We start from the raw sequence: 23,533 nt of genomic DNA, 5'->3' as shown, positions 1-23,533 counted from the left end.
ATATACACACATGCAACCTAAAATTTCCCATTTTAACCACTTACAGATATACAATTCAGTGGTGTTAATTACATTCACAATATTGTGCTATCATTACCACCAAAATTCTTCCATCACCTCAAACAGAAACTCGGTACCAATTAAGCATTAACTCCCCATTCCCCACCCCTCACCCAGCCTGTGGTAATCTGTTTTCTAGTTTCTGACTCTGTAAATTTGCATATTCTAATTATTTCATGTAAGTGAGATCATACAGTATTTGTTCTTTTGTGTCTGCCTTATTTCACTCAACATAATTCCTTCAAGGTTCATGCATGTTGTAGCATGTATCAGGACTTCATTTCTTTCTACAGCTGAATAATGGGCATTTCTGAATGCAGATTCTGTAGAAATTGGTGACCCACAAGCCATAGCCAGCCTACAGATGAGATTGTTTTTCTTATGACATGACATTAAAAAGATTAGTTGCCAGTATTTAAAATTTAAGAGATTTTGCATAAAAATCTTGATTTCCACTTTCTTTTTTTTTAAAAAGTCAGAACATCTGGCAGTGCCTGCAATATTTCACAGGCACAATTAGTCGAAGCTAAGTAGCCACTTGTCCCTTAAGGGGGACACCAGCTTTCTAGTTCACCTGGTTTGCTTCATTCCATGATATTACCTGTCTTGCCCTATAGGGGTTTGAATTTGCTACACCCTGTGTCAATCATGAGGGGCCAAAGCAAGAATTCATGAATTGTTCTTTTAAATGCGTCTAGCTTGAAAGTGACTATGGCTTGTGCCTTATTCTTTTTACCACTACACAAAGGATGACCATCACTAGTATTTTCATATATGGAAAGGACAGTTATATGTAAGTGGAGAATTTCACACTACTTACCTGAATAAATCAGGCATACCCAGAAAATCCTGAAATGATGATATAAAAGTAAGATTTGAAATTTGAATTATTCAGGGGTAATTGCCTTAGTTTTCCACCTCACTGTTTCCCCTTTGCTTTTCTCACATAGATATTATCTTCAGAATGTTCCTCTGTCAATGGCCATAGTCATAATTACCCTGCCTCTTTTTTTTTTTTTTTTTTTTTTTAACTCATTTGCACTCTCTGTAGCAATTGTTGGAGCCCTGCAGGGGAATAATCGCAGGGGAATTAACCTCTGACATTTTTCTAAAAATAGCCCTAATAAATCCAATCATAGGTAATTTACCTGTCCATGTTCCTCCGGGGAGTAACCAGCGTCAAAGAAAGACTTAGCAGGCTGGCTGGCATTCCTTCAGCAATTATCTGTGATCTGAGTTCCCGGCGCCTGTGCATTTTCCCTGTTTAAAACTACAGAGTACAAATGGCCCTCTCCCCTCTGACCTCATGACCCATTTCACAGCTCCCTTCTCCTGGGTTGTAATAAGGCTGTGCTCTTCCAGAGGCGTGTGTTGGGCTCACATGAAAAGGGAGACGAGCAGGGGTCAAGCTGGAGCATTGTGGGGGGCCCTTCTTTGAATGTTCAACTCTTGTAGTTTCCCCAAAAAATTTCTCTGTGCTCTGTTAACTTGAATTTTGGTATCTGAGCTTCACGAATCCCAGCCCTGTTTCATCACTGTCTTCAGCCCTAATTTGAATAGCCACATCTGAAACCTGTTTGGAGAAGTTTCTTGGTGCAAAGCAAAGGGAATGCAAAAGGCTACTTGTGGCTGAAGGGTCGGGGGTTGGTAGAAATTGGCAAAAAGTTACTATTCCCTGAACCATAAAGAAATTCATTTTCTCTTGGTCAAAACCAAAGGGTCTGAGCGTGCTTTCCCGTCTGTTCTCTCCAGATATTCCAAGAGATCACAGTTCAGAGTGGGCATCTAGGAAATTTACTTTACTTAAAATACAGAGCATAAAATCCTTGTAAATTCCACTGCAGAGACAAAGCCCTAAGCCCATAAATGCACAGAAAAGTATGTCTATTATCTATCCTTCCAGAGTAAGTGTGCAGTTACTTAAATTGCCTTTGTCTTCTTCTTTTCAGCTGACATTATCTCTACGGTAGAATTCAACCACACAGGAGAATTACTAGCAACAGGGGACAAAGGGGGTCGGGTTGTAATATTTCAACGAGAGCAGGAGGTAAGTGGCAATGAATGCAAAATGCCCATTTTCTTCTCTTTATAAAAGAGGCTCCCCACTGTTCCTTAATCCTCACATGTCACCCTTAACCTTGCTGCTTTGCTAGCGAACTAAAAACTGCCAAAAAGTCATTAACATCAACACTTCCACATTCAGGCTCATAAAAGCACTTGAAAATAGAACCTTTTCTGGGCATGGACTTATCTTTTCAAGCAGCATATCACACATTCAAAACGCCTTCACTTCTCAGCTAACCTGCAAAAATTCCATGGGTGCTTGTGGAGCACAATTCTTCCTTTTTGATCGGAATTTGTCCTCAAGCTATTGAAATTCAGTCTCCCTTGGTTTTGGGTAATGCCAGAACATAGGAAAAAATAATTGGCTTTATTTGCCAACAGATATGAAGAGGATAACTTGGGTCAGTAGAGAAGAAAATGGTAGCTCCCCCTACCAAAGGGAGCAGAATCCCACCAAATGACATCTGAGCAACGCATACAGCAGGCATTTTATAGTAGGTGACATGAGGGTCCCTGCAGACGAATGCCACATGCAGCACAATTACTGAGCAAGAGTTCTAACTTTCAGGGCATCTCCAAAAGCCTTTTTCTTCCTGGGACTTGTGTTCCACTAGGACTTGTTTCTCTTTTTCATATAAATTGAGTTGGGTGGTATCTGCTTCTGTTTTGACAGAGTGGGATTCTGGCCCAATTTAATTCCCTCGGCCTCCCTGGCATGGTCCTGGCACTTCCAGCAGGCCATTCTGGACTCTGGTGACTCTCCCATCTGCCACCGCCCGCCTTGGAGAGCTACCCAGTGCTCAGCTCCCTCCAGAACCGAGGGGGAGGCCCAGTGTGGGAGGAAGTTTTCACAAGAGGCTTCCCTAGCAATTTAAAGCCTGCTTGGTGCCTTTAAGCCATTTGTGTCGCACTTCCCCTCGAACAGAGAAAGCCTCATTTAGAGGTGATATATTTGGTAATTGCACATTATTTGCAATTAATTTCTATACGGGCATCATAATCCCTCAGGATTCTGTATAAATTCAAGTGTTCAGCGCTAAATCAGGCACCAGCCTATTCCATTGGCCCTGGAAACACAGAAATATGGTTGGCAAGTAGGAACTAATAGCTCTTCCTGACCTGGAATTTTTCCTGCTTTTCCAGAGCTGCCTGGTGCTAATTGGTCTGGCACTCTCTACACACACTTGACAGTCTGATTTGGATGGTGGCAAATCAACACTCTTATAAATTTATTGTTAAGGTAGACTGGTTCTCTCTGCAGTAAGCAGGATAGAAATGCAGTATATCAGCATTAAGAGTCCTTTTTAAACTGATTTCAAACCTTCTCTCCAATTTTTAAAAAAAAAATCCAATTAGGTTCACAGTGATGATAAAGAGGAACCAAGGAGCTATTTAGCATAAATTACCCAAGGCAGCATGTTGCTAGTAATATTCTGTTCCACATTTTGTTTGCTATTTATAGATTTCACCTATTTTAATTTATTGAAATATTTGGGGAGGCTGATTCATTAGTAGAATGATAGAGGACATATTTTCAAAAGCAGGGTGGTTATATTCAGTAAAAAAATAAATGTCAATGTGGATAAATAACATGCCGTTAGGAGGTTTAGCTTTGTAGCGAGTCTTGGGGTTGAAATGAATGCTATGCCTGAGAAAAAGGCCATGTGAAAACCGTCTAGGTCAGTCCTGCTTTTTGACTTCTGTGGGTAAACTCTGTGAGTGAATTCTCAGGAGCACACTCCTGAGGAGTTTGCTCAAAGGGGCAACAGAGCCCTCACAGATACATTTCACACTGGGGCCAGCACTATCACCCGTTGGTAAATTGAGATTTTGCCTCACATGTTCTAAATCCATCTAGAAATATATATATTTCAATTGAGACTCTTATTAAGAGTCAAGCTTTTATAGCAAGTATTTGGTGAGAAATGGGTTTGAATTTTTGAGCATAGTCTCCAAAGCCTGAATCTCAAAGCTCTGGGGAATAAGATCCTAAACTCCCTTCCCCTTTTTCCTTCTTCTCTTTCTCTTTCACACTCTTATTTTCCTCTCCCATTTTTTTTTCTCTTGTCCTTTCTGCAGACCCCTTTCCCTTGTGTTTCATTCTCTCATCATATATTTAGTTCCTTCTGTTTGCTCTTTGCATAATGGGTGCTGGGGAAAAGCCAGAGGTAAATTCCCATCATTCTTTTAATGATGCAGATGTCCTCTCTTTGCTCCTGTCGCTTTTGTTATCCATGTTGGAAACAAAGGGGGGGGGGGGTGTCTATGCCCAGATTTGCTACTTATGAGCCTGTGACCTTGGACAAGTCATTTTAATATCTCTGAGCCTCTTTAGTTCATTTCTTTACCATATCTACCTCTGAGGTTCTGTTGGGGACTGGTGAGATTTTAAAAGGCCACTGTTCATTGCTTTGTACTCTTTGTAGGGGATTGATGCAAATATATGTGGAATCCGGTGTGGGACGACTCATTCCAAAGGGTGTCCAAGACATCCATTAGGCCTCAGAAAGAAAAGATTAGAACTTTCATTTATAATGATTTTAAAATCTAGACCTATTTTAGTTACTATTTATGGATATTTTATGATCTATGCCATATATTACTACAGAAGTTAATATATATAGTTTATAAATATATGTACATTGGAGGGCCTGTTCAGGTCTCCTGCGAACAGAGATGCATGATCAAAAGCCTTAGAGACCACTGAACTAAGGTTTAACTTGGCTGTCATGGTTCTGCCCTCATCCCAAAGGACACATCGTACCATCCCACCCTATTCATTCTACTCAAAAATGAATGGATGGATGGATGGATGGATGGATGGATGGATGGATGGATGAATTGGTACATTTGCATTTGGTTTATGTGATTTAATTTTTGTGTATTTTTTTCCCCTTCCTACAGAGTAAAAATCAGGTTCATCGTAGGGGTGAATACAATGTTTACAGCACATTCCAGAGCCATGAACCCGAGTTCGATTACCTGAAGAGCTTAGAAATAGAAGAAAAAATCAATAAAATAAGATGGCTCCCTCAGCAGAATGCAGCCTACTTTCTTCTATCTACTAATGGTACGTGCTGTGACTTGTCCTGTTGGGTATTTTCAGAGATACAGTTTGCCAAACCATACATTGCAATCTCTCTGCTCATCAGTGTTCGTCTTTTACCTTCCAGGCTGTTAGAATGATTAGAAATATCTTCAAAATGCCTAGCACCGTGCCTGACAGAGTAGGTCCACAGTAAATAGTAGCTATCATTTGGGAAAATAGCAAATTTATGACCCAATTATGTGAGACCTGTTATCTGCAGTTTTCAGCTAACACAGATCAATTCCAGGTGTTTTTGGAATGTAACTTCCTGTCTTAAGATTCACTGAATGTTATTCTGTGAATACATTTCAGGAAACCCTGCATGCCGTCTCCGTGACTTTGGCATACTGAATAGATGTTATTAATCCCTGAATATATTTTAAGGCCTGTAAAGCACGGCTGTGTGTCTGTGACACAATCAAGTCCTAAGCTAGGAGCACAGATCAAGAAGAGATAGGAACCTTCGAAAGAATTGATCAAGAAATGGTTTGTTTCCCTGTCTCCATGTTCATATCCATGTTTTGGTTTAGGGGGTATTTTGATATAGATAGGTCAGAAAGGATGTTGGGGTTGAATAAGAGCCAAATTAAATATTAACTCAGTAAGTCTTTATACAGTGGAATTACCTACCCTCCGGGTTCTTATATCCTTGCTGAAAGAAGCTAGCCATGCTCACAACAATTCAGAATAAAGTTGAGAATGAAGGGTGCTAATTGAACAGCATAATAATTATGAGGATTAGTCTATAAAAATTAAACACCCTTTCAAGCAAATAATCTGGAGAGTGATTCATTTCCTCCTGTGTACCAGTCTACAAGGATTATACATTGAAATATAAATCGAGAAGCAAGGGATTTGCTTTTACCATCCCCTAGAATTGACAAAGAAAGTGAAATGAGCATATGACAAGTGAAAAAAAAAAATGCAAACCATATATATAATATATATATATATATATTTTTTGAAGACTGGAAGGAACACACCAAAGGTTCATGGTAGTTAATTTTGAGCTGTGTATTATGGATGATTTGTGAATTTCTTATTTTTATTTATTATTTCTATTTTATTTTCATTTCTATCAGTTTTTTGCTCATCTTATGAAAAAAGGGGGGAGGTTTTTACTGCATATGACCCCCAAATCCCTCAAATGGAAAGTCTATGTACAAATCTACAAATGACAGTTCTGAACAACCAGTTTAAGGTTGGTTATTCAAGCAAATCTCAATATGGCCAGATCTCCACTTACCAGTTTCTCTAGATCCCAAGTAATTCATTCTTTCTCATAACTATGTTTGTTGTTCTGATTACTTTTTTGGACTCTGATTTCTTGGAGTCAAATCCCAGTGAATTTGTTTCAATTTTTTCCCATTCAGTTTTGCTGTATAAGTTTGACTCAAAGACTCCTCAGATTCAGTACTAGTTGGAATGAAAGAGGCTTCTGATGATTTTGACTTAATTATTTCAGGCAGAGAAAAAGTGTCTCTCTTCTACAACTAGCTTACTTTATATTATGAAATTTATCCTATTGATTATTACAATAAAATTCAAAGACATTAGCTACCTTGTGGTGAGAATGGGAAAGAAATCGAAGAATGCAATGAAGATTAATTATATAGCATAATGTTCTGTTAATTGAGTTTTTAAATAGTTTTTTGATTAACAAGGATATTATCTTCCCATTTGGGATGCCATTTCATATGCCAACATCATCTCAAAATGATTCTTATAAGAAGAATTCCCATGTTCTTCTGTGATTTTCTTCTTTATACTAATATTGAGGTTGAGAATTCCCCTTAAGCCAAATAGGTTAACATGTAAAAATTAATGGAAGACAATTGGAATTACTGTACAAAAGAGAAAATGAAGATAGATGGTAAGATTGTGTTTAAAAGCTGCCACAAGTGATGATAAACTACTCTGAGAACCAGCCAGAAGAAAGAAAAACTCATTACTCATAGTAACAGCCACATGCTCCTTAGACTTTTTTTATCCACAAAGGTTCAAGATACTGAGTCAAGAAAAATTGTGTGATAATAAAGTCAAGAATGACTCCAGGCAACCATACCATGGGGAACTGGATTGAATTCACCATCAATTATCTCTCTTTTCTTTAAGGTGCTTATCTTATTATATTGGATGCAATTTTTACTTTCTGCCAGAATATATTCCCAACTTTATAATTTTTAATGAAAAATAAAACCAACATTCCCTTGGAATCTATAACTTAAAATTATTTAGTGAAAACACATTGCTTTACCTAAATTTTTACTTCTGCTGTAGTACCCTTGATGAGAGGGGAAGTTACATTGAATTTCTTTTTCTTGCTCTGAAAGTAGTCCATGTTCATTGTAGAAAATTTAGAAAACACAGAAAAACATAGTGAAGACAATAGAAGTGTTCCCACCCAAAAAGACCTACAGTTAATATCCGAAAGAAAAAAAAGCAAAAAGGCATGGATAAATTTCTTTCTTAACAAAAATGTTATATATCCTGCAAACTTTTGTGATTGGTTTTTTTTAAGGTTATAACATAAAAATAACAGGAATATTTTCCTAATTGTCAAGTGTTCTTCTAAAACAATAACATTTAGATGACTGCATAGATTTCCCTCACATAATTCTTCTATAGTTTACTAATGTCTCCCTCTAATATACCTTTTTGCCCTGAATCAGTTCTCACTATTATAAAGTAATTATTTATAGGAATGGATGTTGGAGTTGTAAACATATGATTAGGCAACAAAAAACATTTCTAAATTATGTTAGTTCATTATGTGTATTTTTTTATTAAGATTTATTCACACACCATACAGTCATCCAAAGTATATAATCAATTGATCATATCACCATCATATAGTTGTTGATTCATCATCTCAATCTATTTTTTTAACATTTTCCTTGTACCAGAAAAAGTGAAAATAACAATTAAAAAAAAAAAAAGAGTAAGAAAAGAACACCCAAATCGCCCCCCACTCCCGCCCTATTTTTCGTTTAGTTTTTTGCCCCTATTTTTCTACTCATCCATCCATACACTGGGTAAAGGGGAGTGTGATCCACAAGGCTTTCACAATCACACTGCCACCCCCTATAAGCTACATTGTTATACAATCATCTTCAAGATTCAAAGCAACTGGGTTGTAGTTTGGTAGTTTCAGGTATTTACTACTAACTATTCCAGTTCATTAAAACCTAAAAATAGCTATCTGTTTGGTGTGTAAGAGTGTACACCACAGTGACCTTTCGACTCCATTTGGAATCTCTCAGCCACTGAAACTTTATTTCATTTCATTTCAACATCCCCCCTTTTAGTCAAGAAGATGTTCTCCATCCCATGATGCCAGATCTAGATTTCTCCCCGGGAGTTATATTCTACGCTGTCAGGGAGATTTACACCCCTGGGTGTCAGATCCCATGTGTGGGGAGTGGGGTTGTGTGGCTGGAAGTGATTTCACCTGACAAATTGGCTTAGCTAGAGAGGGCCACATCTGAGCAACAAAGACAGATTCAGGGGGAGAGTCTTAGGTACAATTATAAGCAGGCCTAGCCTCTCCTTTGCAGTAACAGGCTTCCTAAGGGCAAGTCCCATGATAGAGGGTTCGGTACATCAGTCTGCCAGTCCTCCATGTTTGTGAGAACATCAGCAACCATCCAGGTGTGGAAGCCCAGCACCTCTGCATTTTCCCCTGGCTCTTCAGGGTGGGCTCTACATATATTTTTCATTTTTTTTTTAAATTAACTTTATCAAAAAATTTAAAAAAAACAATAAAAAAAACATTTCAAACAAAACCAAAACAAAGGAATAAGAAAAAACAAATAACCTAAAAAAACTACTTTACTTCCAACATGTTCCTACTCTACCCCAAGAAAATATATAGATTATAACCCAGGAAAGGACAAAGAAAAACAGATAACCTAAGATAACTCCATTTCTGTGAAATTGTTTGTACCATACCCACCAGAAATTAACAAACCATAGTCAATCTGAGCATTCCCAGAACATTAAATTTACCCCCGATAACTTATCTGTTCTTATTAGATTATCATTCCCCTTTTACTAATTGCTATCTATCACTAGGTCCCCCACATTCTACATTATAAACCATTTATTTTATGTTTTTCAGTGTTCACATTAGTGGTAACATGTAATATTTCTCTTTTTGTGCCTGGCTTATTTCACTCAGCATTATGTCTTCAAGGTTCATCCATGTTGTCATATGTTTCATGACCTCGTTCCTTCTTACTGCCGCGTAGTATTCCATCGTGTGTATATGCCACATTTAATTTATCCACTCATCTGTTGAAGGACATTAGGGTTGTTTCCATCTCTTGGCAGTTGTGAATATTGCTGCTATGAACATTGGCGTGCAGATATCTGTTCATGTCACTGCTTTCAGATCTTCCAGGTATATACCGAGAAGTGCGATTTCTGGATCAAAGGGTAACTCTGGTTTTCTAAGGAACTGCCAGACTGTCTTCCAGAGTGGTTGAACCATCATACGGACCCACCAACAATGAATAAGAGTTCCAATTTCTCCACATCCTCTCCAGCACCTGTAGTTTCCTGTTTGTTTAATGGCAGCCATTCTAATTGGTGTGAGATGATATCTCATTGTGTTCTTAATTTGCATCTCTGTAATAGCGAGTGAAGATGAATATTTTTTCATATGTTTTTTGGACATTTGTATTTCCTCTTCAGAGAACTGCCTTTTAATATCTTTTGCCCATTTTATAATTGGGCTGTCTGTACTATTGTCGTTGAGTTGTAGGATTTCTTTATATATGCAAGATTACAGTTTTTTGTCAGATACCTGGTTTCCAAATATTTTTTCCCATTGAGTTGGCTGCCTCTTCACCTTTTTGACAAATTCCTTTGAGGTACAGAAACTTCTAAGTTTGAGGAGTTCTCATTTATCTATTTTTCTTTTGTTGCTTGTGCTTTGGGTGTTAGGTATAGGAAGGAACCCCTAATAAAAGGTCTTGAAGATGTTTCCCTGTATTCTAGGAGTTTTATGGTACTATCTCTTATGTTGATGTCTTTAACCCATTTTGAGTTAATTTTTGTGTAGGGTATGAGTTGTAGGGTTCTTCTTTCATTCTTTTGGATATGGATATCCAACTCTCCCAGCCCCATTTGTTGAAAAGACTGTTATGTCCCAGTTCAGTGGCTTTGGGGGCCTTATCAAAGATCACTCGGCCATAGATCTAGGGGTCTATCTCCAAATTCTCAGTTCAATTCCATTGATCAATAAGTCTATCTGTGTGCCAGTACCATGCTGTTTTGACAACTGTGGCTTTATAATAAGCTTCAAAGGGAGTGTAAGTCCTCCTACATCGTTTTTCTTTTTTAGAGTGTTTTTAGCAATTCAAGGCATCTTCCCTTTCCTAATAAATTTGATAACTAGCTTTTCCAAGTCTGCAAAGTACATTGTTAGAATTTTAAGAGAGATTACATTGAATCTGTAGATGAGTTTGGGTAGAATTGACATCTTAATGACATTTAGCTTTCCTATCCATGAACATGGAATATTTTTCCATCTTTTTATATCCCTTTCTATTTCTTTTAGTAAAGTTATATTGTTTTCTTTGTATAGGTCTTTACATCTTTGGTTAAGTTTATTCCTATGTACTTGATTTTTTTAGTTGCTATTGAAAATGGTATCTTTTTCTTGAATGTCTCTTCAGTTTGGTCATTTCTAGTGTAAAGGAACATTACTGACTTATGTGCATTAATCTTGTATCCCACTACTTTGCTAAATTTATTAGCTCTAGTAGCTGTGTCATTGATTTCTCCGGGTTTCCAGATATAAGATCATATCATCTGCAAATAATGACAGTTTTACTTCTTCCTTTCCAATTTGGATGCCTTTTATTTCTTTTGTCTTGCCAGGTTGCCCTGGCTAGCACTTCTAGCACAAGGTTGAATAACAGTGGTGATAGCGGGCATCCTTGTCTCATTCCTGATCTTAGAGGGAAGGCTTTCAGTCTCTTGCCATTGAGTACTATGCTGGCTGTGGGTTTTTTATATATGCCCTTTATCATATTGAGGAAGTTTCCTTCAATTCCTACCTTTTGACTTGTTTTTATCAAAAAATGATGCTGGATTTTGTCAAATGCTTTTGCAGCATCTATTGAGATGACCATTTCATTTCTCCCTTTTGATTCGTTAATGGGTTGTATTACATTGATTGATTTTCTTATGTTGAACCATCCTTGCATGCCTGGAATGAACCCCACTTGGTCATGGTGTATGATTTTTTTAATGTGTCTTTGGATTCGATATGCAAGTATTTTGTTGAGAATTGTTGCATCTATATTCAGGAAGGAGATTTGCCCATAGTTTTCCTTTCTTGTAGCATCTTTACCTGGTTTTGGTATTAGAGTAATGTTAGCTTCATAAAATGTGTTAGGTAGTGTTCCATTTTCTTCAATGTTTTGAAAGAGTTTAAGTAAGATTCATGTCAGTTCTTTTTGGAAAGCTTCGTAGAATTCCCCTGTGAAGCCATCTGGCCGTGGGCATTCATTTGTGGGAAGTTTTTTGATGACTGATTGGATCTCTTTGCTTGTGATTGGTTAGTTGAGGTCTTCTATTTCTTCTCTGGTCATTTTGGGTTGTTCATGTATTTCCAGGAAATTGTCCATTTCCTCTGCATTATCCAGTTTGTTGGCATACAGTTGTTCATAGTATCCTCTTATAATTTTTTTAATTTCTTCAGGATCTGCAGTAATGTCGCCTCTCTCTTTTATTATTTTGTTTATTTGAGTCTTCTCTCTTTAATTTTGTCAGTCTTGCTAGGGGCTTGTCAATATTGTTGATCTTCTCAAAGAACCAACTTTTGGTGTTATTTTTTCTCTCTACTGTTTTTTTGTTCTCTATGTCATTTATTTCTGTTTTAATCCTTGTTATTTCTTTTCTTCTACTTGATTTAGGAATAGTTTGCTGTTCATTTTCTAGCTTCTTCAGTAGCTCCATTAGTTCTTCTGTTTTAGCTCTTTCTTCCTTTTTAATGTATGTATTTAGAGCTATAAATTTCTCCCTCAGTACTGCTTTTGCTGCATCCCGTAGGTTTTGATATGTTGTGTTCTCATTTTCATTCGTCTCTATATATTTAGCAATTTCTCTTGCTATTTCTTCTTTAACCCACTGATTGTTTAGGATTGTGTTGTCTAACCTCCACATATTTGTGAATTTTCTAAGTTTCTGATGGTTATTGACTTCTAATTGTATTCCATTGTGATCAGAGAATGTGCTTTGAATAATTTCAATTTTTTTTAAATTTATTGAGGCTTGTTTTATGGCCCAGCATACAATCTATTCTGGAGAAAGCTCCATGAGCACTAAGAGAAGAACGTGTATCCCGGTAATTTGGGATGTAATGTTCTATATATGTCTGTTAAATCAAATTCATTTATCAGATTGTTTAGGTTTTCAATTTCTTTATTGGTCTTCCGTTTGGTTGATCTATCTATAGGAGACAGTGATGTGTTAGTCTCCCACAATTGTTGTGGAAACATCTATGGCTTCCTTTTGTTTTGCCAGTGTTTTTGTCTCATGTATTTTGTGGCACCTTGATTGGGTGCACAAAAATTTATGATTGTTATTTATTCATGTTGAATTGTCCCTTTTATCAGTATGTAGTGGCCTTCTTTGTCTCTCATAATATCCTTGCATTTAAAGTCTATTTTATCTGACATTAATATTGCTACCCCTGCTTTCTTTTGGCTGTAGCTTGCATGAAATATTTTTTTCCATCTTTTCACTTTCAGTTTCTTTGTGTCCCTATGTCTAAGATGAGTCTCTTGTAAGCAACATATTGATGGTTCATATTTTCTGATCCATTCTGCCAATCTATATCTTTTAATTGGGGAGTTTAATCCATTTACATTCAATGTTATTACTGGGAAGGCATTTCTTGAATCAGCCATCCTATCCTTTGGTTTATGTTTGTCAGGTATATTTTTCTCCTCTCTCTCTTAATGTCCTTTAACATACCCTTACTGCATCTCTTTAGTTCTGAACCTTTCTCCATACCTCTCTCTCCTTTCTTTGTTTCTCTGTTGTTAGGGCCCCCTTTATTATCTCTTTTAGTGCAGGTCTCTTATTAGCAAATTCTCTCAGCATTTGTTTCTTTGTGAAAAATGTAAGCTCTCCCTCAGATTTGAAGGAGAGCTTTGCTGGATAAGGAACTCTTGGTTGGCAGTTTTTCTCTTTCAGAATTTTAAATATATCATGCCACTGCCTTCTCGCCTCCATGGTGGCCACTGAGTAGTCACTACTTAGACTTAGGCTATTTTCCTTGTAAGTGGTGAATTGCTTCTCTCTTGCTGCTTTCAGAACTTGCTCCTTCTCTTCAGCATTTGGCAATCTGATCAGAATATATCTTGGAGTGGGTTTATTTGGATTTATTCTGTTTGGAGTTCGTTGGACATCTATGATTTGTGTATTTATGCTGTTTAAAAGGTTTGCGAAGTTTTCCCCAACAATGTCTTTGAATACTCTTCGTAGACCTTTACCATTCTCTTCCCCCTCTGGGACACCAATAATTCTTATATTTGTGCATTTTGTGTTGTCCATCTTATCTCTGAGATCTATTTTGATTTTTTTCCGCATTCTTTCTTTTGTTCTTTCACTTTCCATTCTGTCCTCTTTGAGCTCACTGATTTGCTGCTCAGCTTCCTCTAATCTAGTACCATGAGTATCCAGAATCTTTTTAATTTGATCGACAGTTTCTTTTATTTCCATAAGATCATCTATTTTTTTGTTTACTCTTGCAGATTCTTCTTTATGCTCTTCTAGGGTCTTCTTCATGTCCTTTATGTCCTGTGCCATGATCTCATTGTTTTTCATTGGTTCTTTGATTAATTGCTCCAAGTCCTGTTTCTCCTCTGACTTTTGATTTGAGTGTTTGGGTTTGGGTTATCCATATCTCCTGGTTTCTTCATATGCTTTAAAATTTTCTGTTGTTTTTGGCCTCTTGGCATTTGCTTATCTTGATAGGGTTCTTTTAGGATGTGTAGACTTATTTGAACAATTATTTCTAATTTGTCAGATCTACAGCTTGGTGGAGTTCAGTTTCTCTGACTATCCAGCAGGTGGCACCTGCAAGCCACCTATTCCCCTCAAGCCAGTTCTCCCAACTTTGTCTTTGTGGTGAGTGGGGGTCCGAATCTTGTGGGGGTCCAGTTGGTGCACTAAATTTCCGTGTGTACTTGGTGCTGCCTGCCCTGAATATAGGGGGTGTGTCTGAGCTGTTAGGAAGGCAGGGTGGCTCTAATAATCAAATCCCCCAGGTGTTCCTGGAGACTTAAAGCTATTGCAGAAGTCCAAACCTTTGGTTTAGTCTCCTCAGTTTGTCTCTGCCATAGACCACAAGCCCCTGGTATTGGCGTATAGTCCCTGGGACTCCCGAGTGGGTCCCTCTTCCAAGCAGTGCTCTTCTAGGTCCTCTGCTGAGGGAAGACTATGCTATGTCACAGGTGAGCGTAGATCCCAAGGGAAGCTCTGGGCCTTGGGGCCCTGCAGGGGCGTTCCCTGCCCACTGAGAAAATGGTTGTACAGGGCATGGTAATATCCCCCTTTCGCGGGCCTCCACCTTCCTAGCTGTGGGACAGTTAGTTGCGAGTATGTGAAAGGCTATCGTCCATATCAGATACTGAGGTGTGTGCACAGGTTGTGGGACAAACTTCCCACTGCACTGGGGTGTGCGGTGTAGTTCTGGGCTGCGGCGCCCTGCAGGGGCATTCCTAGACTGCTGGAAAGATGGCTGTATGGGGCATGGTAATTATCCCCTTTCACGGACCTCTGCCTTCCTAGCTCCGGGACAATTAGCTGCAGATGTGCGAAAGGCTATCATCCACGCCAGATACTGAGGTGTGTGCATGGGTTGTGGGATGCATTTCCCACCGCACTGGACTGTGCAGCTGTCGCTGCCAGATCCGCAGCTACTTTTTAGTTTTTAAACTAATCCGTCTCCAAACACCAACCCCCGGTTTCTCCCGACTGCGGCGTGGCTGCCGGTTCTCCAGCAGGCTCACTCACTTGTTTCAGAATGCAGACTCTCAGTTTCACCAGGTGCATGGTCCCTATGGGTTTAGCAAACGCCGTCCAGCTGGTGAAATGCTGGAACTGGTATTCTGGAGCACTTTCTGTCTTTTATCTAGTATTTTTCACAAAGACTTTTTTTTTTTTTTTTTTTTGCCCTTTCCTAATCCGCCATCTTCTATTATGTTTATTTAAAGCAGTTATATAATTGCACACACAAATATAAAGAAAGGGTATACACAAAATGTTCATAAGATTTATCTCTATGGAGTGGAACTGAAGGAGATTTTGATTTTTTAAACTTAATGCTCATTTTCATTTTCTGGTTACAATTAAATGTAGTTCTTGTACAATAAAAGCAAGAAAATAAAACGAAAAAATAGAAAATCCACATATGCAACATCATTCTATATTTGTACCCCCAAAGAAAGTATGCAAAGAGAAAACATTGGAAGGAGCTATGAAAATGTTAACAACAATTGTCCCTGGCTAGAGGGATTATAGGTGATTTTTATCCTCTATGTTTACCCATGATTTCTCTATTTCTTTGTCATTCATAATAAGAAAAAATGTATAAGATAAAACTTGCCTCACAGATATGATGGGATACATTCCAAAGCTAGCAACAGAAAATATTTAGTGTTAAAGTGCATGATTTGGGCTGTTCTGCGCCACAGCTAACCAGTGGCTAATCAAGAAGTGACCATATAAATACGGCCCATGTTTTATTTTCTCACCCTGGAAAGCAGTTTAAAAAGCAGGATATCCACAGAGGGCGAGAACAGAGGTGTGCTGGCATACAGATAGAAAGCTCTAAAATAAGCCCTGAAGCTGGGAGAGGCTGCCTTGATTCTGTCCCGGCTTAAGGCAGGGTGAGTCCACAGTTCGGCATGCACAGGTCTCACGCTTCACAGCCTTGCCAGGAGGGCCAGTCGACGGGACCAGCCTCAGTGATCCCCAGGTATTAAAAAACGGAGACACTCACCTGCTAACGTGGCCAAATTGCCTCTGAAAGCCCACTTCCCGATGTGACGCACTGAGACCTCTGAGCACAAGGCATCTGTTTCTGACAGCTTCTCGGGAGGCAGTACTATGGGCCTCGTCCCCTGCTTGGAAGGTCTGTCCTCCCAGAGGTGTGGGAATCAGGAGGTTAGGAGGGGAAACGGAGGAGTGAGAAAAGGGGTTAAGCAGGGCACCAGGGGTGGCTTTTTCTCCTCTGACTATAGTGTAGAGAGGAAACAGGGTGTGCTGCCATCATCATGGGGTGAAGCTAATGCTTTCTGGTCTGGCTGTCAGGACAACATGTTATTTGCGAAACAGTTGCCCAGTTTGCTAATTCTAATAATGGCTGCCATTTGTGGACCATGATTAGAACCAGCGCCCTGTCAAGCACTTTACATACAATGTTTCATTTCATCCTCACAAGAGCCCCTGGAGGAAGGCACTCTTTGCCCCAATTTACAAATGAGGAAAGCCAGGCATAGTATCTTTGTAAGTCTGCACTATTTTGGATACATTTATACTAAAAAAGTATCCATTGTTTATCTGAAATTCAAATTTAATTGGGCATTCTGTGTTTTTTTTGTTTTGTTTTGTTTTTTGTTTTTTTCCCTACTAAATCTGACAGTCTTATTTGTTTGTCACTCAACAAATAGAAGTTACAGGCATACTGCCTGGGGATCCCTGTCCTTGGGCCATGTGACTACTGTAGTTGGAGTAGGGAATGGATCCAAGGATGTCTGATTCTAAAGTCCACCTTGACCAGGCATAGAGAAGGGTACAAAGAAGGCAAACAAGGCTCTGCCTTCTAGAGGAGAAGTTAAAACAAGTACAAATAATGAACGCAGGGCCCACCAAGCACATGGCTCACAGGCATGGTTTGTTCAGCCAAACATGTTTCTTTAAGAAATGGAATTGAACGTTTGTGGGTGGGGAGTGTCCCCTGCAGCTGACCGGAGCCCCATGTCCCCTTTATTCATCATGCCCTCCCCACCCCTGCGCCTGTCTGAGCCCTGTGTGCATGGGAGCTCTCTCACCTGTTTTAATGCTTTAGAGAGTGACAGGCATCATGAAAGTTCTAAAGTACTGGGAGAGTACAAAGGTAAGAAAGGTGGTTTGTAGCTGGAGACTCAAAGATGACAAGGAGAAAGGAGCATTTTGATCAATCTCCTTAACATTTTTTCCTAGCAGTATGCACTGTGTACTGTGTAGATTAGATTCACTCATTTATCCTACTGATGTTTATTAACACCTACTATGTCCCAGGCACTCTTGTACATGCTGGAGGAATAGTGATGAATGAAACAAAATCCCTGTCTCCAACGAACTTACATTCTGGTGAGGGAGACAGAGAAAAAGTAACTCAGCATGTAATGAGTTTTCAGGTAGCAACAAGTACTCTGAAGAAAATTAAAGCAGGAGAAGAGAGATAGAGAATGATGGGGACCGCAATTTTACATGGATTGGTTAGAAAAAATCCTCTCATGAGGTCGGGTCGTGAACCAAGAGAACGAAGTGAAGGAACGAGTCATATGAAATAAAAGGTCAAGGGCTTCCTGGCGGAAGGCACAGAAAGTGCAAAGGCCCTGAGGCAGGAGTGGACTTATGTATACAAGAAGCAGTGAGGAAGCCATGCACCCGGAGCAGTGAGTGACAGGATGAGGGGTGAAGGGTCAGAATAAGAAAGGTCAAAGAATGAGAAGGTGCGAGTCATGGAGCGCTCTTCAGGTCTTGGCAAAGACAGTGTTTAAGTGATGCGGGACAATGAAATAGGCGTGATTATAGGAACTACCTCCCCAGAGTTATTTTGAGTATGAAAAAAATTCTCCATGTAAAGTGCTACCATAGTTACATAATAAATGCTAGACATACATCTACTCTTGTTATTCAATGTTCAAAAAATATTTTTATTGAATCATCCAAATTACCGTGTAAGCTAGAGATTAAAAAGCCAATTGTCGCAGGGCCACCCTGAAGAGCTGGGGGAAAACGTGAAAGAGTTGGACTTCCTCACCTGGGCTGTTGCTGATGTTGTTGTCACAGACATCGAGGACTGGCAGTTTGTGCCGAGCCCTCTATCATGGGACTTGCCCTTATGAAGCTCATACCTGCATATAATTGTGCCTAAGAGCACCACTTTGTTGCTCAGATGTGGCCCTCTCTCTTTAAGCCACCTCAGCAGGTGAGCTCACTGCCCTCCCCCCTACATGGGACCTGACTCCCAGGGGTGTAAATCTCCCTGGCAACGCAGGATATGACTCCCGGGGATGAATCTGGAACCAGCATCATGGGACTGAGAACATTTTCTTGACCAAAAGCGGGATGCAAAATGGAAAGAAATAAAGTTGCACTGGCTGAGAGGTTCCAAATGGAGTCGAGAGGTCACTCTGGTGGGCATTCTTATGCACTATGTAGATAACCCTTTTTAGGTTTTAATGTATTGGAATAGATAGAAGTAAATACCTGAAACTACCAAACTCCAGCCCAGTAGCCTTGGCTCTTGAAGACGATTGTATAGCAATGTAGCTTACAAGGGGTGACAGTGTGATTATGAAAACCCTGTGGATTGCATTCCCTTTATCCAGTTGTATGGATGGATGAGTAGAAAAATGGGAACAAAAACTAAATGAAAAATAGGGTGGGATGGGGGGGATGATTTAGGTGTTCTTTTTTACTTTTTTACTTTTATTTTTTATTCTTATTCTGATTCTTTCTGGTGTAAGGAAAATGTTCAAAAATAGATTGGGGTGATGAGTGCATAACTATCTGATGGTAGTGTGAACAGTTTATTGTACACCATGGATGACTGCATGGTATGTGAATATATTTCAATAAAACTGAATTTAATTAAAAAAAAAAAGCCAATTGTCAAGGAAAGCTATTTTTCTCGGCACAATATGTGTTTTAGGACTGAAACAGAAGCTCTGCCTTCAGATGACACAAGATTTTTGCCCTGAAGCCCTATCCATTGAGCCAGATTCTATAGCAATTCCTTCCATCCATACCTCCCCCTCTCCCTGCACCCTTGCCCCCAAAACTCTACCCTGCTACCTTTATTTCCATCGTAATTCTGACTTCCTCTGGTTGCTACCTGCAGATAAAACTGTGAAGCTGTGGAAAGTCAGCGAGCGCGATAAGAGGCCGGAAGGCTACAACCTGAAAGATGAGGAGGGCCGGCTCCGGGACCCTGCCACCATCACAACCCTGCGGGTGAGCACGGGCAGCTCCAGCGGCCACCAGGGGCAGGGAGGTCTCTTGAGGCTGGCCACTTGCGGGTAGCTGTGTGGGGCGCAACTCGAACATGAGGGCAGAAGTTCAACACTCCTGAATATCTGGCAGCAGATGGAAGGAGTGGGAAAGGTGCCAACCCCTAATGACTATAAGCTTTTTTTCCTTTCCCTGAGGATTCACCCATGTGGCATTGCCATACATTACTATATTCTTAGCTTCTGTCTGTTCACATCGTCTAAGGTGGCTTGAGCACCTTCTGTGCTAGGCAGGGCATGGGACTACTCAGATGGAAAGTCGTGTGATTCAGAACACAAACATCAGAGAATCTCACGGGCCTGGGTTCGAATTCTGCCATGTACCAGAATCTCAGTCACTTAAGCTTTCTGCGCTTTAGTCATGCAAGTTTCTTTTGTTTCTTCATCTGCAGAACAATGAACATAATATGTACTGCTCATGAACTTAGGAGGATAAAATGTAATGAGGATGTGAAGCCCTTTCTGTTTGGCCAGTACCCAGTAGACAATCTCTGCTAATAGTCTGAGAAACTTCCTTCCTGCCCTCCAGAAATGCATATAGTCTAATATGGAATGATGACTTGTAAGACCAGTATACAAATGGTACATATTTAATATTTACAATATGCTAAACAGAGTAAGATAAATACAATGAGCAGGACAGACAGACAGAAAGTTGCAAAGGAAGGAGAAATTACATTTGGTTCTGGGTGACCAGGAAGGGCCTCATAGCAAGGTGGTGTTGAAAATGGATTTCTAAAAACGGAGACTTTTAAGGGAAGGCTCTCCAGGTGTAGATAAAATAGTTTAGAACTGGATGATGAGTTTGGTTTGGGATGCAGTCAATGTGAGTTGTAAGGCAGGCACATGTTGGGACCAGCCTGGCCCCAAGGGACTTTCAAAACTGTAAAATATGTGCTTTCAGAAACCAGCTGTTCTGCTGAAGACCAAACACTGAGAAGGCAGACGATGAAGTATATGTGGGGCAAAGAGGTTCTTGCCTGAGGTTTGGAAGTAGATCTGGGAATTGTGCCCGATTAGCTTACTTGTTTATTTGTTCATTCATTCATTCATTCGTTCGTTTGTTCTTTTAATCATTCGTTCATTCGTTCATTCATTCAGCTCTTTGTGTGTTCATTCAGCAGGTACTTTCTGAGCACAGACTCTTCTGGCCACGGTGCTAGGCTGTTGCGTGTTAGTCCCTGCTAATAGTTACATGGTCTTCAGCTGAGCTCCTTCTTAGCCAACAAGTGTTGGCTGCTCTGTTTCCTCTTGTCAACTGGTGCCGTCAACCGTGGATAACTGCCAGGCAAGCCTGCCTCATCTGATGGGGCAGGTGTGGCACCAACTTACCCCTGATGCTCCAGAGGTTCAGAGGTATTGGAAACGGAAGAGTAGGGTAGTTAAGAGTACAAACTTTGAGTCAGTCTGGCTTAGAATTCAGCTCTATTACTTTCTGGCTGGTGATGTTGGACAAATTACTTCAATGCCTCATGCCTCCAATTTCTCATCTGGGTGACAGGGATGATGATAGTAGCTACTTCCTGGGAGTGTTGTGAGAACCCCACAAGATTGTGTATAATAAAGAGCTTAGCCCATTTAGTGCCTGGCTCACAGAAAGCACTCCTTGATGTTAGTTCCCTGCTGTTGTTTTACCATTACTGTCATCATCTTCATTAGCATTGCTATTACCCTCTACTGATAGGAGAAAATTCATAATATTTCTCTTTTTATACTGTTGTAGTCACTCTACAAACCATTTGCCATTATCTACTAAGTGGCAAGCACTGTGCTGGTGACACAACAGGAATGAGATGTTCTTTTGCCCCTCAGGAGATTGGAAATATCAACCGGGAAATTACAGACTGGGCTGCAAGGCAACAAAAACATTTCTTCGGGGTCTTAGAATTGCATTTCAGGGAGCACAGATTCAGGTAGCAACCTAAACCGTATCCCATCTTAGGGCTTCCAAGCAAGGGTTTTTAAAGGAAAATATGACATAAGTTGTTTGTAAAGAATTGTGATTGGTGGCTATTCGGGGCTTTCCAAATGTTCTTCAAGCAAGACACTTTACTGATTTTGTTATCTTGTAGTTGTTTCATGGCATCCAGATGTTCTCAGAAACATTGTTGCTTTTGGTTTGTACACCTTGGCAGTTGGCTGAAAGGAGCATAGCAGTAACCTGAATGGCCTCCTGACTGCATTTTAAATGTCTTAGCCATAGATTTACTTCATGTTGTTTTATTTCTTTTCTTACAACCCAGTGGGGAAAATAGACTAGGTGCCACTGAGCAGAGCATAAAAATGAACTTATGCCCAGACTTAACTCGTCCCTCTTTGCTATGTGGATTGCATTTTCCAGATGCTACCTGTGGTTCGCCGTAGGTGTTCCTGTTGTCCGTGTGTTTTCATGACTGTTTAGAACCTTGGAGAAGTCCATCCCCACAAGGAAGAAGACAGCAGTCTATGTATTTAAGTTTCCACAGGAGCAGAGATTCTCCCCATGGAAAGTGTGATGCTAATGAAGTGGACGTGTTTATTTCAAACATGGAAGGAGGCTCTGAGATGTGGCAGGGAATTGGAAAACCACAGTTCTGGGTCTTGCTTTTTTACTAACTAGTTGTGTGATCCTGGGCCAATGAATCTCTTTTCTTCTCTCCATGCTTAGTTTCTAAGCTGCATAGCAGAGGACTGGCAAAACTCAGTGATTCTGCAGCCAAAGGTGCCATTCTAGTGATTTTAGTTAGCAAGTCAGGTGGTTCAGAGGAATCTGCATTTTTAAGACGTGCCGCTTTTGCTTGAGACAAGGAAGTCTGTTGTCATTGGACTCTTAATTTCTAAAGTTCCTTGGAGCAGTTGTTTGTTGTGAACCTCTATTACCTTTCAATCATTTCAGCAGTTATTGTACCAGTTTGGTACATTTGCTATAAACGTAAATACCCGTTTCTGGTTTCACCTCCTCTCCCTACCTAGGCTTTCAAATAGCCTGCATTGAATCATAAACATCCACATGCCAGCGTTCTTTCTCTGCAAGCACTGAAAAGGCCAGCCTTACTTCCTTTTTGATCCCAGTAGTAGAAGAACCAGGCAATCCTAAGACCTCAGAATCAGAACAATGACTCCAAACACAAAACTAGCAGAGGCGATATTAATCAGACTGTAATTTACTAATGTGCTCTGTTCTTGAAATTTGTGTTGCCAGCAATTGTGGCTTTTTTTTTCTCCCTGTGCTAGGATTGCCTCTCGCTCACTTTCATAGTTTCCGGTTCTGCGTGAATCTTGAAAGGGAGAATGTTTAATAATACTCGACAGTTAATTAATTCTCACTGAGTAATGAACCGGTTCTGTTTCAGTGCTGGGAGGCTCGGCATTTCAAAGTAAGAATGTAGTAATTTTTTCCCCCTTTTTCATGGAAGATAGCCTTTCAAGTCCAATCACTCTTTACCTAGAAAGCCTATGAGAAGCCCTTCCATGAGAACTTACCACTGCTCAATAGGATAACTTTCAAAGCAATAATTCTGATGAGAATTTAATAATAACACCTTATAATTATAAAGTATGGTTAACATCACAAAGTATTTCCCTATCTAAGCCATTTGGAACAGCCAGTGAGGGGAGCAGAACAGGTATTTGGCAGGTGAAAATGCTGGTTTTATATTTATTGAGCACTTACTATATCCCAAGCACAATGCTGTGCCGTCCACCTCCATTAGCTACCCCGCCAGATGTGTCACTGTTAAAATGCCCATTTAACAGATGCAACTCAGAGAGGTTAAGTAACATGCTCACGACCACGCAAGTCTGAGAATCAAACTTGTATTTGCTTTGCTGTGGGACCTGTGTCCTCAAACCTGATGCAAGCTTAGAGACTTCCAATCCCCAGGGGAAAGAGGCCCTCAGAGCCCTATCTATGTAACAGCAGCTCATTGTTCAAATGACTTAATCAGCCTAGGATGGGAGCTGGGTGATGAGAAATTACACTTGGCATTCTTCTCCCTGTAAGATGTGTCTGGAGCTATTCTTTTCCTCATTATGGTTG

The 23,533-nt window shown here is 39.9% G+C and overlaps 1 protein-coding gene across 7 annotated transcripts in view; it reads left to right on the top strand.

Moving 5' to 3' along the window:
* PPP2R2B (protein phosphatase 2 regulatory subunit Bbeta) overlaps positions 1-23,533 on the top strand; it is a 495,413-nt gene that overhangs the window by 379,021 nt on the left and 92,859 nt on the right. For all 7 annotated transcript variants that reach the window (XM_037800851.1, XM_037800850.1, XM_037800852.1 and 4 more), the window contains 3 exons: positions 2,010-2,107; positions 5,029-5,194; positions 19,347-19,459. In XM_037800851.1, the coding sequence (XP_037656779.1) occupies positions 2,010-2,107; positions 5,029-5,194; positions 19,347-19,459 (377 nt within the window). The remainder of the gene's footprint in view (positions 1-2,009; positions 2,108-5,028; positions 5,195-19,346; positions 19,460-23,533) is intronic.

The sequence above is a fragment of the Choloepus didactylus genome, chromosome 13, assembly GCF_015220235.1.
Source record: "Choloepus didactylus isolate mChoDid1 chromosome 13, mChoDid1.pri, whole genome shotgun sequence".
Taxonomy (NCBI): Eukaryota; Metazoa; Chordata; class Mammalia; order Pilosa; family Megalonychidae; genus Choloepus; species Choloepus didactylus.
This window is presented reverse-complemented; position numbering and strand designations above follow the sequence as displayed.